This window comes from Zootoca vivipara, chromosome 6, assembly GCF_963506605.1.
Source record: "Zootoca vivipara chromosome 6, rZooViv1.1, whole genome shotgun sequence".
NCBI classification, from domain to species: Eukaryota; Metazoa; Chordata; class Lepidosauria; order Squamata; family Lacertidae; genus Zootoca; species Zootoca vivipara.
The window spans coordinates 6,036,803-6,051,269 of record NC_083281.1 but is presented as its reverse complement, the minus strand read 5'-3'; the positions used below and the strand labels follow the sequence as shown (position 1 = coordinate 6,051,269).

The window sequence follows — 14,467 nt, the reverse complement described above, 5'->3', positions numbered from 1 at the left end:
GCATCCAATTTTTCTCCTCCGGCCTAATTCATTAGATGTGTGCACTGGAACTTTAGCAAGCAGGTGGCTAAGAAATGAAATTATGGGGTGCTCATGAGAAGCAAAGATTACGGTATTGTCTGTGACAAATGGAGTTAAAAGTATGTCAAACAGGCACATATCTTTGGCAATTTAATGGGCTGTTACCTAACTCATTGTGCCTCACACATTTGTATCTCATAGGCCGATCAGGGTAGCCGAACCCCAAAAAGATTGGGTTGCCTTCTCTGATCCAGCACCTTTTTGCCTTGGCAAGGGGTACGCAAGCATAAACGCACAAACATTTATATCAGGGTCTTGGGTTCGAGTTCCACTCTGGGCAAGAGATTCCTGCATAGAAAGGGTTGGACTAGTTGACTCTTGGGGTCCCTTCCAACTCTACAATTCTATGATATTGGAGCCAGAAAAAAATTGGGAATGTGGACGTCCCCAAAGTGAGAGATGGGCTGTCAAAGTGCTGCAGAGTGCCAAAGATTTCAGACCTTCCATTAAAAACTTCCCTAAACAGGGCTGCCTTCAGATGTCTTCTAAAAGTCGGGTAGTTGTTTATTTCATTGACATCTTGCGGGAGGGCGTTCCACAGGGCGGGTGCCACCACCGAGAAGGCCCTCTGCCTGGTTCCCTGCAACCTTGCTTCTCACAGGGAGGGAACCGCCAGAAGACCCTCGGAGCTGGACCTCAGTGTCCAGGCTGAATGATGGAGGTGGAGACGCTCCGTCAGGTCTACTGGGCCGAGGCCGTTTAGGGCTTCAAAGGTCAGCACCAACACTTTGAATTGTGCCCAGAAACGTCCTGGGAGCCAATGTAGGTCTTTCAGTACTGGTGTTATATAGTCTCAGCGGCCACACCCAGTCACCAGTCGAGCTGCCGCCCCGGTTTCTGATTTGATCTCAGAATGTCCCCCTTTTCCTTAGGGAAACATCGGAGAAATGTTGGGAGCGTGTGGAATAGGATGCCCCTATTTTCATCAGAGAAGTGTTGGCAGGAATGTCTCTGCTTTTATTGGAGAAATGTCGGAGGGGATGGAATAGGATGTCCTCATTTTCATCGGAGAAACATCGGAGGGTGTTTTGATCGCAAGCGGGAGAAAAGGAAGCAAGTCCTGTACGCACATGGCCTTGCGTCAACCCATGCTCTCTGCCGAGTTCCAAAATAACCCTGGAAATTTGGAGGGAGGCCAGATGCGATGACTCAAGGCTCGGAAATGCAACTCAAAGGGAGACATGCTAGGGACTTGATCCCTCCCCCATTCATGGAGATCAGCCTTCGCTGAGCTTTCGTGGCCCTGCCATCCACCCACTCACCCTTGCTGGCTGAATCACAACCGCAGGGGAAATGTCAGGGGGTTGTGACGAGAAAAGCTTTGCTTTCCCATCGGTGCTAGAATGGCACCGCTTGAGAGGAGCCTCGCGGACTGTCCTGCATTTTTGCATGAGTCGCTGGGCTGGGCGTTCCTTCTGAATGGAAGCCAGTCAGGCTATGGTTGCCTCTCATGCGTCTTCTTCCATCTTCTTTGGCGATCCCTCGTAGCCAAGTTAGATTGTCTTCCATGAACGGTTTTTAAAGTGAGTCCGTAAGGGACTGTGGAGGCCAATTCTGGTTCCACACGTCCTTCCACAGTGGGGACATAGGTTCCCAGGCGGGAGTTGATCCCGGTGAGGGTTTGCCAAGCATGCCTTCCTCTTAGCGCGTTTCTCCCTTTCGTCCTGAGTTCGAGCGTCTTCAAAGCCCATGACACCTTTGGTAAAGGCTGTTCTCCAATTGGAGCACTCGCAGGCCAGTGTTTCCCAGTTGTCGGTGTTCATTTATTTAGATTTGTCTGAAGAGAGTCTTTAAACCTCTTTTCTTGACCACCAGCATTACGCTTTCCATTTTTAAGTTCGGAATAGAGTAGTTGCTTTGGAAGACGATCATCAGACATCCGAACAACATGGCCAGTTCAACGAAGTTGATGTTGAAGAATCATTGCTTCGACACTGGTGATCTTTGCTTCTTCCAGTACACTGGCATTCCCAAGTGATGTGTAAAAATTTTCGGAGACACCGTTGATAGAGTTGTATTTTGAGGAGTTTGAGATTGCGTTTATAAGTGGTCCATGTTTCACAAGCATGCAGTAAGGTTGGTGGTACAATAGCTTTGTAAACAAGCATTTTGGTTTCCCTGCGAATGTACGGCCAACCTCCTTTGTAGAAGCATATGGCTGTCTCCTCATTGCTGTTCCAAGAGGGATGGATCCTGCTGACGAAACAAAGCAGGGTTATCCACTCCACCCATTAGGGCTGGATATTGATATATCCAGCACATTTTTTCAACCGGGTTCCACTTTCTAAAAGAACAAGGGAAGCAATCATGGCACCTCTTTTTCCAGAAAAAGATATCGTCCAAAACCGGTTTGAAGTCTGTATTATGAGATCGGTTCCATCTCTGCAAATTGTCCACCGTTTGCAGCGCAGGAAAGCAAACTACAGCCGTACCTTGGTTCGCAAATGTAATCGGTTCCCAGAAGTCCATTCGACTTCCGAAAACATTCGAAAACCGAGGCGCGGCTTCCGATGGGTTGCAGGAGCTTCCTGCACTCAAACAGAAGCCGCGTCAAGACGTTCTGCTTCCAAAAAACGTTCGGAAACCGGAACACTTTCGGCATTCGGGAGCCAAAACGTATGAGTAACAAGGCATTCGAGAACCAAAGTATGACTAAATAAAAAAATTCCTTCCAGCAGCACCTTAGAGACCAACTAAGTTTGTTATTGGTATGAGCTTTTGTGGGCATGCACACTTCTTCAGATACCTTTGATTCGTAGCCTGTAGCATGCACATGAAAGCTCATCCCAATAACAAAGTTAGTTGGTCTCTAAGGTGCTACTGGAAGGATTTTGTTTTGTTTTGTTTTGTTTTGTTTTGACTATGGCAGACCAACACGGCTACCTACCTGTATCAAGGTACGACTGTACGTACTGTACTATATTTTATTTTTTGTGTGTGGGGGGAGTGTTAAGAGATATTCTCTTCCGCGAGTGGAAGTGAATGTAGCCGGCATTCATCCTTTTTACCACCCCATTGATGATAAACGGAAACTTTTACTACCTCGAGGATGGTAACCTGAAACAACACCAAGGTCTCACGTTCGATCTCGGTGTGGGACCGCTGCCTATTCCTGCATTGCAGGGGTTTGGATTAAATGATCCTCAGGGTCCCTTTCAGTTCTGTAATTCTGCGATTCCATGATTCTTTTCCCAAGCCTTACTAGCAACCATTCTCCAGAGTTCCTCATGAGTCGCTGCAGAGCCAAGCGCTCCCGAGTCTCTGTTGCAGTCTCCGTATGAAATGTTGTTTGTTGTTTCTTCCTTTGCGTGCATTGCGACGCGCATTGCGAACACGTTCGCTGCCGTCCGGAAGCCAGCTTGCAGTTATAATTGCATTTAATACCCACAGGTGGGGCCGAGAGAAAAGGTCTCTGCCTTAGTTTTGTTTTTAAAGGAATGGCATTCAAATTTTTAAATCTCCTGTTACAGGAGCTGGGCTTGTATACAAACAGCCTGCGGTTAAGTAAAGAACAAAGCTATTTTTTGCTATTTCAAATTATCAAGTGGGGTTTGGGGGGCGGGTGAAGATAAGGAATACAGTAGCCTTTCCGCAAGGGGTTGGAAAGAGAGAGAAAGATGCATGTCTAGACAGAAGCAGTTTATCCATTGAAGTTGGACTGAGGGATGCTTCTCTGAACACCAAACCTGAATTTTGCAGTTCTGGATTTCCTGATCTCGTTCCAATGCTGTTAAAATCTTCCATCGTTCCTCACCTTCTCCCGAGGGAGACCGTTCCACTACTGAATGGCTCTTACCGCCATTCTTAAATCACCAGAGTTTTTCTCCTTTCTCGTAACTCATATCCCTTGGTTTCACTCCTACCTACCAGGGTCTTGTTCCATCTTCCCAAAATTTGGGAACCCCCTCCCAACATGTGCCAAACTGTTGCGGTTGTTTTGCAGCGGAAACCCTCCGCTTTGCAGCACCCCACAAACTGAGCAATTGGTACTCAAGCCTCATAGCTATCACCCCAAACCCCAACATGGTCCGATTTGCTCCAAAACAGGGTCAAAGTGCGGCAACAGTTTTGCAGCCCAAACCAGACATACAGTGGTACCTTGGTTCCCAAAATTCCTTGGTTCTCAAACACCTTGGTTCCTGGAAGTAAGTGTTCTGGTTCCCGAATGTTTTTCGGAAACCAAACGTCCAATGCAGCTGTCGGCTATTGTTTCCAGGGCGCCTGAACCAATCACAAGCCGCGCCTTGGTTTCCGAGCATTTCGGAAGTGAAATGGACTTCCAGAACGTATTAAGTTTGGCTTTTTTGTTTTGCTATTTGTTTTGTGTTTTTGTTTTTGAGGCTTTTTCAGTTCATTTGTTTTTGTGACTGTGTGCAACCCAGTTCAGCTACTGATTGATTGATTGATTGATTGTGTGACTGCGGAAATGGATAAAAGCCCCCCATCCAAACAATGACTATCATCAGTGCAGATAAGAAAAAATAATAATTTTAATTTTTATCATCTACAATACTGTCTTATTTATTTTACAGAACATTACATTGATTATTGCTTTCATTTTATGGATCCATGGTCCCGTTAGATAGTAAAATTCATGTTCAATTGCTGTTTTAGGGGTTGTTTTTAAAAGTCTGGAACCTGATTAATCCGTTTTGCGTTGCTTTCTATGGGAAAGCGCGCCTTGGTTTTGGAACTCTTTGGTTTTGGAACGGACTTCCAGATCGGATTAAGTTTAAGAACCAAGGTACCACTGTATGTGAAAGTATTTACTTTCAAGTTTCCCAAAGGGGTGGAGATACAGGTGAAACTCGGAAATAATACTAATACTAATAATAATAATAATAATAATAATAATAATAATAATAATAATTTATTTATACCCTGCCCATCTGGCTGGGTTTCCCCAGAATATCGTCGAAAAGTGAATTTATTTCAGTAATGCAACTTAAAAGGTGAAACCAATATATGAGACAGATGCATGACATGCAAAGCAAGATATGTCAAGCCTTTATTTGTTGTAATTGTAATTATTTGTCATTAGGCAGGTCGATTATAAATAGAAAGTAATTAATGAAATGTAATAGCGATGTTCATTTTTGTTTATTTTCGTATTATTGTAACTGTGTGATTACTGTGGAATTCCCAAAAGAAAGCATTTGGAAAAATAAAAGAGAAGTAAGTCGCAATACTGAAATAAATGCACTTTTCGACGATCTTCAAATTTTTCCGAGTTTCACTTGTATGCCCTGAAGGCGTTCGGGAAATATATTGAGCTCCTCCTCCCTCTGTAAAGATAAGCAGTGAACTTTGTGGCCAAATGGGGAGTTGAAACCTGCTCTCCCAGATCTAACACTCTAACCCAGGGGTTCCCAAACTAAGGTCCGTGGGGCCGGATGCGGCCCAATCGCCTTCTCAATCCGGCCTTCGGACGGTCCAGGAATCAGCGTGTTTTTACATGGGTAGTGTGTGTCCTTTCATTTAAAATGCACCTCTGGGTTATTTGTGGGGCATAGGAATTCGTTCATATTTTTCCTCTTCAAAATATAGTCCGGCCCCCTGCTGAAAAGGTTTGCTGATTCCCTGCTCTAACCACTACACCACGCTGCCTCGCCACATATTTTCCCCGTTGCCTCCCTCTCACCTCGTCCTCTTTTTCCCTCTCCAGGATGGTGCTACCAGTGACCGAATGGATTTGGCGCCACGAATACTGGCTCCCTCCAGGGATCACTTGGGAGGATATGAAGGAGACGGAAGAGATCAGTTACCCTCAGCCCCGCCACCTCTTGCTGAGCCTGCCCTTGGCCCTCCTGCTCGTGGTGATCCGCTTCTTCTTCGAAAGGTATGTTAAATCGATGCAAGCTCTGACAAGCCTCCATGTTCAGGGGTAGCCTACCTCTAAATATTGGTGGTGGGAAATTGTTGCCTTTGCACCTTGTTTGTGGCACCCAGCTGAAGGTCACTGGGGGGGGGGGGAAAGGTCCCTGAATCATTTTATTAGGATAAAAAAGGTAAAGGACCCCTGACAGTTAAGTCCGGTTGTGAACGACTCTGGAGTTACGGCGCTCATCTCACTCTATTGGCCGAGGGAGCCGGCGTTTGTCCTCAGACAGTTTTTCCGGGTCAGGTGGCCAGCAGGACTAAACCGCTTCTGGCGAAACCAGAGCAGCGCACGGAAACACTGTTTACCTTCCCGCCGTCGCAGTACCTATTTATCTACTTGCACTATGACACGCTTTCAAACTGCTAGGTTGGCAGGAGCAGGGACTGAGCAATGGGAGCTCACCCCGTCATGAGGATTCGAACCGCCGACCTTCTGATCTAATAATCATAATTTATTATTTATACCCCGCCCATCTGGCTGGGTTTCCCCAGCCACTCTGGGGCAGCTTCCAGCAAAATATTAAAATGCAATGATTCATCAGATACTAAAAGCTTCCCTAAACAGGGCTGCCTTCAGGTGTCTTCTAAAAGTCAGATAGTTGTTTATTTCCTTGACATCTGATGGGAGAGCGTTCCATGGCGGGTGCCACCACTGAGAAGGCCCTCTGCCTGGTTCCCTGCAACCTCACTTCTTGCAGGGAAGGAGCCGCCAGAAGACCCTTGGAGCTGGACCTCAGTGTCTGGGCTGAACGATGGGGGTGGAGACACTCCTTCAGGTATACTGGGCTGAGGCCGTTTAGGGCTTTCAAGGTCAGCACCAACACTTTGAATTGGAAACGTACTGGGAGCCAATGTAGGTCTTTCAGGACTGGTGTTATATGGTCTTGGTGGCCACTCCCATTCCCCAGTCTAGCTGCCGCATTCTGGATTAGTTGCAGTTTCCGGGTCACCTTCCAAGGTAGCCCCACGTAGAGCGCATTGCAGTAGTCCAAGCAGGAGATAACCAGAGCATGCACCACTCTGGCCAGACAGTCTGTGGGCAGGGGGGGTCTCAGCCGGCGTACCAGATGGAGCCGTCCTGGACACAGAATTGACCTGCGGCTCCATGGACAGCAGTGAGTCCAAAACGAGCCCCAGGCTGGTCCTTCTCCCTTTCGTCCTGAGTTTCAGTGTCTTCAAAGCCCATGACACCTTTGGCTGTTCTCCAACTGGAGCACTCGCAGGTCAGTGTTTCCCAGTTGTCGGTGTTTATACTACATTTTAAAAAAGATTTGCCTTGCCTTTCAACCTCTTTTGTTGACCGCCACCATTGCGCTTTCCATTTTTAAGTTCGGAATAGAGTAGTTGCTTTGGAAGACGATAACCAGGCATCCGCACAATATGACCGGTGTAATGAAGTTGACGTTAAAGAATCATTGCTTCGACGTGGGTGATCTTTGCTTCTTCCAATTCAAATATTATAAGCGTCCTGAAAGAACAGCTGCCTTCAAATGTCTATGAAAAATTATATACAGTAGTTGTGGAACTCTTTGACATCCGATGGGAGGGCATTCCGCAGGGCGGGTGCCACTTCCAAAAACGCCTTCTAGCCTTGCCCCCTGTGCTTTCACTGTATCGTCTACACCAGGCATGTCCAGCTCCCAAGCGACTGCCATCTACTCCCGGTATTTTAAAAAATGGCAGCGATCTTCCCATTGTCATTGCCAAGAGTTGTTGGGGTTTTTTAGAAGGGAGAGACCAAAGTTGTTCAGCTTTTTTTTGGGGGGGGAGATCGACCCATGATCAATCACAGACACCCCCGCGATCGATGTTTTGCTTCTGAAGGCCGGCATCAAGGCCTCTGACAGATCCCCAGAACACCCCTGGTTTTCTCTCAAGAGTTTGCAAAAGGTGAAATTCTGGCTTTTGTGGGCATCCGGATTCAAAAGTGATGTTCCCGGGGACTGAAGAACCTTTGGAGCTAAAGTTTGGTTAACTGCCAGCATTCCTAAACATTCCTGGCATATGCGAGGTCGTTCCACAGCTTGCTATCCGTGACTTCCGCAAGGCACGGGTAGCCAAGCGTTCCCGAACTGTTTATCTCCAAGCAATCCCCTGGAAGCCTGGAGGATTGGGGTACACTGTTCTGCACCCCAATGAAACTTACCCAGTCACCCACACTTGGTGATGACTTTCCATGGCATGTTTAAGCTGGGATGTTTAAGCCTCTGTTGCAGAGCTGTCTCACCCAAACTAAGTCTCCTAAAGCAAAATATACTAATAGTAATAGTAATAGTAATAATTTTATTTTTTATACCCGGCTCATCTGTCTGGGTTGCCACAGCCACTCTCAGCGGCTTCAAACACATATAAACACAAAATAAAACATCAAACGCTAAAAACAGTACTAGAAGGTTTAGTTTGGTCAGAATCAAGTATACCTTGAACGCCTTAGCAGTTCAACGTTTTGGCTCCCAAACGCTGCAAACCCGGAGGTGAGTGTTCTGGTTTGCGAATGCTCTTTGGAACCCGAACATCCGACGGGGCTTCCACGGCTTACAATTGGATGCAGGAAGCTCCTGCAGCCAATCAGAAGCCATGCCTTGGAAGTCAAACGTTTGGGAAGTCAAATGAACTTCCGGAACGGATTCCGTTTGGCTTCCAAGATATGACTGTACATGAATTTTGGTAGATGAGCCACCATAGCTGTTAGAGGGCCGTGAAAATTTGTGTCCGGGGATTTTTAGACTCGTTTACCTATATACTATCTGAAACAAAGGGGCACATAGGTTGCCGGATGTGAAATATATTGGTATTATGTTCAGCTCTCCTACCCAAATATTCTGGATTAGATGTCATTTCCGAGTCACCTTCAAAGGTAGACCCATGTACAGCACATTGCAGTAGTCCAAGCGGGAGATAACCAAAGCATGCACCACTCTGGCCAGACAGTCTTTGGGCAGGGAGGGTCTCATCCTGCGTACCAGATGGAGCTGGTAGGCAGCTGCCCTGGACACAGAACTGACCTGCGCCTCCATGGACAGCTGTGAGTTCAAAATGACTCCCAGGCTGCACACCTGGTCCTTCAGGGGCACAGTTACCCCATTCAGGACCAGGGAGTCCTCCACACCTGCCCGCCCCTTGTCCCCCAAAAACAGTCCTTCTGTTTTGTCATGATTCAACCTCAATCTGTTAGCTGCCATCCATCCTCCAACCGCCTCCAGATACTCACATAAAAGATTCCTCTGTGCTTTTTAGCATCCATTCATCCATTTCTCATGCTTCTATTTAAGCCAGCCTTTTACCTCAGAATCAAGAGGACTAGAAACTTACTTAATCACTTGGGGAAACAGCTATCTCATTTGGTAGAGTATTCATGTTGCATGCCGAAGTTCCCATCCATCCTCCAACCACCTCCAGACACTCACACGGGACCCTCACCGCCTTCACTGGTTCCGATTTAAAGGAGAGGTAGAGCTGGGTACCATCCGCATACTGGCGAACACCCAGCCCAAACCTCCAACAGTCCTTACACATAGATACTAATTAAACACCACAAATCCCTATCGAGGTGCAGATGAAGGCTGTCTTATCTCCCAATTAAAAGATACAAGTCCTAATTAAATCCTAATATTACTAAACATTTAATACCATAGATCAGGCACGTCTGCTCCCAAGATACTGCGATCTACTCCCAGTGTATAAAAAAGGCAGTGATCTATCCGTTGTCATTTGAGGGAGGAGGCGCGTGCGTGGTGTGTGTGTGTGGAAAGAGTTGTTGAACTTTTTATTGGGGTTTCTTGCTTGCAAAACTCTGCTCACCCTAAGCTCTAGCGCTGACAATCGCACGCACCTCTGCCGCCGCTGCCAGGAAAGAAAAGATTGCCAACATGCCACGCATCCAAATATAGGTCCCACGATCGACCACAATCGACAGCAATCACCCCGGGATCTGCCTGTTGATTGCGGTTGACCGCCGGGACCTGTCTGCCTGTGTGATGCAGCAGCTAAAAAAGCCAATGCAATTCTGGGCTGCATCAATAGGAGTATAGCATCTAGATCAAGGGAAGTAATAGTACCACTGTATTCTGCTCTGGTCAGACCTCACCTGGAGTACTGTGTCCAGTTCTGGGCACCACAGTTCAAGAAGGATACTGACAAGCTGGAACGTGTCCAGAAGAGGGCAACGAAAATGGTCAAAGGCCTGGAAACGATGCCTTATGAGGAACGGCTTAGGGAGCTGGGTATGTTTAGCCTGGAGAAGAGAAGGTTAAGGGGTGATATGATAACCATGTTCAAATATATGAAAGGATGTCATATGGAGGAGGGAGAAAGGTTGTTTTCTGCTGCTCCAGAGAAGCGGACACGGAGCAATGGATTCAAGCTACAAGAAAGAAGATTCCACCTAAACATTAGGAAGAACTTCCTGACAGTAAGAGCTGTTCGGCAGTGGAATTTGCTACCAAGGAGTGTGGTGGAGTCTCCTTCTTTAGAGGTCTTTAAGCAGAGGCTTGACAGGCATATGTCAAGAATGCTTTGATGGTGTTTCCTGCTTGGCAGGGGGTTGGACTGGATGGCCCTTGTGGTCTCTTCCAACTCTATGATTCTATGATCTATTGCACCATGGGTCAGCAAATGTTTTCAGCAGGGGGCCAGTCCACTGTCCCTCAGACCTTGTGGGGGGCTGGACTATGCTTTGGGGGGGGGGGGAGAACGAATTCCTATGCCCCACAAATAACCCAGAGATGCATTTTAAATAAAAAGACACATTCTACTCATGTAAAAACACACTGATTCCCCGACTGTCTGTGGGCCGGATTTAGAAGGCGATAGGGCCGGATCTGGCCCCCGGGCCTCAGTTTGCCTACCATGTATTACACCATCTTTTTAAACAGGGAAGCTCAGAAAAGGACATCACGAACGGGGCAAGGAGATTTTGTCTCAAGCGTCCATCTTTGCAGAATTGCATTTCCCGGCGCCTAAGCTCCTGGCAGCTTTCTTTCCGGGAGAAGATCCCCCCCCCCCCCAGAAAACCCTTCGCGAGTAACTCGGTGCAACGCATTGTTTCCGTAAAACTCGGCAGGCAATAAAAAGATCGTCCCAAAGCCCTATGAAAACCAAGCAGCACCTCTCAGAACCTCGCCTCCGCCTCCAGCAAAAGCCCATAAAATGATTCCCAGTGTTTACGCAGCCCCACGCTCTCTCCTGGGAACCAAATACAACTCGCAACAGAATGGCAGCTTCAAAAAAGGTGCCCATTTGTGCCACAGCACTTCGGATTTCTCAGCAAGGCCCCCTTTCCCTGTAGCATAGAATCATAAAATCGTTGGAAAGGTATCTTCTACCACATGTGGTGGACTTGTAAAGAGGTAAAGGCTTCCTGGAAAATGGTATTGTTGTTTAGTCGTTTAGTCGTGTCCGACTCTTCGTGACCCCATGGACCATGGCACGCCAGGCACTCCTGTCTTGCACTGCCTCCCGCAGTTTGGTCAAACTCATGTTCGTAGCTTTGAGAACACTGTCCAACCATCTTGTCCTCTGTCGTCCCCTTCTCCTAGTGCCCTCAATCTTTCCCAACATCAGGGTCTTTTCCAAGGATTCTTCTCTTCTCATGAGGTGGCCATATATTGGAGCCTCAGCTCCAGGATCTGTCCTTCCAGTGAGCATTCAGGGCTGATTTCCTTAAGAATGGATAGGTTTGATCTTCTAGCAGTCCATGGGACTCTCAAGAGTCTCCTCCAGCACCATAATTCAAAAGCATCAATTCTTCGGCGATCAGCCTTCTTTATGGTCCAGCTCTCACTTCCATACATCACTACTGGGAAAACCATAGCTTGAACTATACGGACTTTTGTCGGCAAGGTGATGTCTCTGCTTTTTAAGATGCTGTCTCGGTTTGTCATTGCTTTTCTCCCAAGAAGCAGGCATCTTTTAATTTCGTGACTGCTGTCACCATCTGCAGTGATCAAGGAGCCCAAGAAAGTAAAATCTCTCACTGCCTCCATTTCTTCCCCTTCTATTTGCCAGGAGGTGATGGGACCAGTGGCCATGATCTTGGTTGTTTTTTTTTATGTTGAGCTTCAGACCATATTTTGCGCTCTCCTCTTTCACCCTCATTAAAAGGTTCTTTAATTCCTCCTCACTTTCTGCCATCAAGGTTGTGTCATCTGCATATCTGAGGTTGTTGATATTTCTTCCGGCAATCTTAATTCTGGTTTGGGATTCATCTAGTCAAGCCTTTCGCATGATGAATTCTGCATATAAGTTAAATAAACAGGGAGACAATATACAACTTTGTCATACTCCTTTCCCAATTTTGAACCAATCAGTTGTTCCATATCCAGTTCTAACTGTAGCTTCTTGTCCCACATAGAGATTTCTCAGGAGACAGATGAGGTGATCAGGCACTCCCATTTCTTTAAGAACTTGCCATAGTTTGCTGTGGTCGACACAGTCAAAGGCTTTTGCATAGTCAATGAAGCAGAAGTATGGTATATAATGAGCTAAAGAAAATGTTTAAAAATACTTTTGTTAAAAAACAACAACCCAGAAGCCTTTTTATTGGGGATAGTGGGTGAAGAGATACGGAGGGAAGACAAAAGACTGTTTATGTAGCAACAACTGCGGCGAGAATTCTCTTAGCCCAAAAGTGGAAACAAGAGGAAGTACTGAGGAAAGAGGAGGAGTGGCAGATGAAAATGATGGGCTTTGCAGAACTGGCGGAGCTGACGGGAAAAATCTGAAACCAGCACGATCAAGTATTCCAAAAGGACTGGAGCAAATTTATACAATACTAGTGGTTTTCAGCCCGTTCAATAACGGGCGCTAGAATCCTGGGGTTCGGAGAAGCGCTTGCGCAGCGCTTCTCCGAACCCTGGGACCTGTCCTTGCTGTCGGCGGCAGGGGGACAGGAACGGAGGAGGAGAAAGCGCTGCTTTTTCCTTCTCCGTTCCTCTCCCGCAGCCGCCGACAGGAAGCAGATATCCCAGGGTTCGGAGAAGCGCTTGCGCAGCGCTTCTCCGAACCCTGGGACCCGTCCTTGCTGTCGGCGGCAGGGGGACAGGAACGGAGGAGGAGAAAGCGCTGCTTTCTCCTTCTCCGTTCCTCTCCCGCAGCCGCCGACAGGAAGCAGATATCCCAGGGTTCGGAGAAGCGCTTGCGCAGCGCTTCTCCGAACCCTGGGACCTGTCCTTGCTGTCGGCGGCAGGGGGACAGGAACGGAGGAGGAGAAAGCGCTGCTTTTTCCTTCTCCGTTCCTCTCCCGCAGCCGCCGACAGGAAGCAGATATCCCAGGGTTCGGAGAAGCGCTTGCGCAGCGCTTCTCCGAACCCTGGGACCCGTCCTTGCTGTCGGCGGCAGGGGGACAGGAACGGAGGAGGAGAAAGCGGCGCTTTCTCCTCCTTCCTTCCTCTCCCCCAGCCGCCGACAGGAAGGACGCACACACTCTCCCCCCCCCCGCCTCCTCCAACCGCCGCTCCTCACGGCCAGGGAGGGTTGTGAGGAGGCCTTCGCCGGCCTCCACCCCGGCGGGAGCGGCGGTTGGAGGAGGCAGAGTGGGGGGAGAGTGCGCGCGCGCAGTCTCTGCTGTCCAATCCCTGTATCCCTGGGGCACATGCGCAGTGACCCAGGGACACACGGGACATCTGGACGCAGGGACAACATGGACATTATTATATAGGATTAGAAAGGTTATTGCAAGCAATTAACATCACTAGCGGGGTTGTCTGAAGACGTGTAATGAGAAATTGTCTACCTTTCCATATTCAAATTTTAAGCCATTTTGTAATGAGTGTCATTAGAATTGGAAATGCAATGATACAAAGGTTAATTTCGAAAGCCATAAGATGGGAAGGAAGGAAGGAAGGAAGGAAGGAAGTTGACGGGCTCTAAGGAACCAGGGCAGTAAGGGACGCCGGGGGCATCTAGTCCAACCCCCCTGCAATGCAGGAATCTCAGCTTAAAGCATCCAACCTCTGCTTAAAAACCTCCAAGGAAGGAGAGTCCACAACCTCCTGAGGGAGACCGTTCCACAGTCAAACATCTCTTGCTGTCAGAAAGTTCTTCCTGATGTTGAGCTGGAATCTCCTTTCTTGTAACTTAGGCACCCCCAACCTTGGGCCCTCCAGATGTTTTGGCCTACAACTCCCATGATCCCTAGCTAACAGGACCAGTGGTCAGGGGTGATGGGAATTGTAGTCCAAAACATCTGGAGGGCCCAAGGTTGGGGATGCCTGTTGTAACTTGAAGCCGTGGATTTCAATGGCCGGTTTCAAAGGTTTAAAATAGCATATATTCTTCTGATATTTCACTGTTTCGAAATTCTCCTCTAAGTAAGGTAAAAGGTAAAGGCAAAGGACCCTTGGACGGTTAAGTCCAGTCAAAGGCGACTCTGCGGTTGCAACGCTCATCTCGCTTTCAGGCCGAGGGAGCCAGCGTTTGTCCACAAACAGCTTTCCGGGTCATGTGGCCAGCCGGACTAAACCGCTTCTGGCACAACGGGACACCCTGACGGAAACCAGAGCGCACA

At 47.8% G+C, this 14,467-nt stretch overlaps 1 protein-coding gene across 2 annotated transcripts in view; it reads left to right on the top strand.

Annotated features, from left to right (window-relative positions):
- CERS4 (ceramide synthase 4) overlaps nucleotides 1–14,467 on the top strand; it is a 109,837-nt gene that overhangs the window by 70,840 nt on the left and 24,530 nt on the right. For both annotated transcript variants that reach the window (XM_035117930.2, XM_035117929.2), the window contains exon 2: nucleotides 5,747–5,920. In XM_035117930.2, the coding sequence (XP_034973821.1) occupies nucleotides 5,748–5,920 (173 nt within the window). In that variant the 5' untranslated portion in view covers nucleotide 5,747. The remainder of the gene's footprint in view (nucleotides 1–5,746; nucleotides 5,921–14,467) is intronic.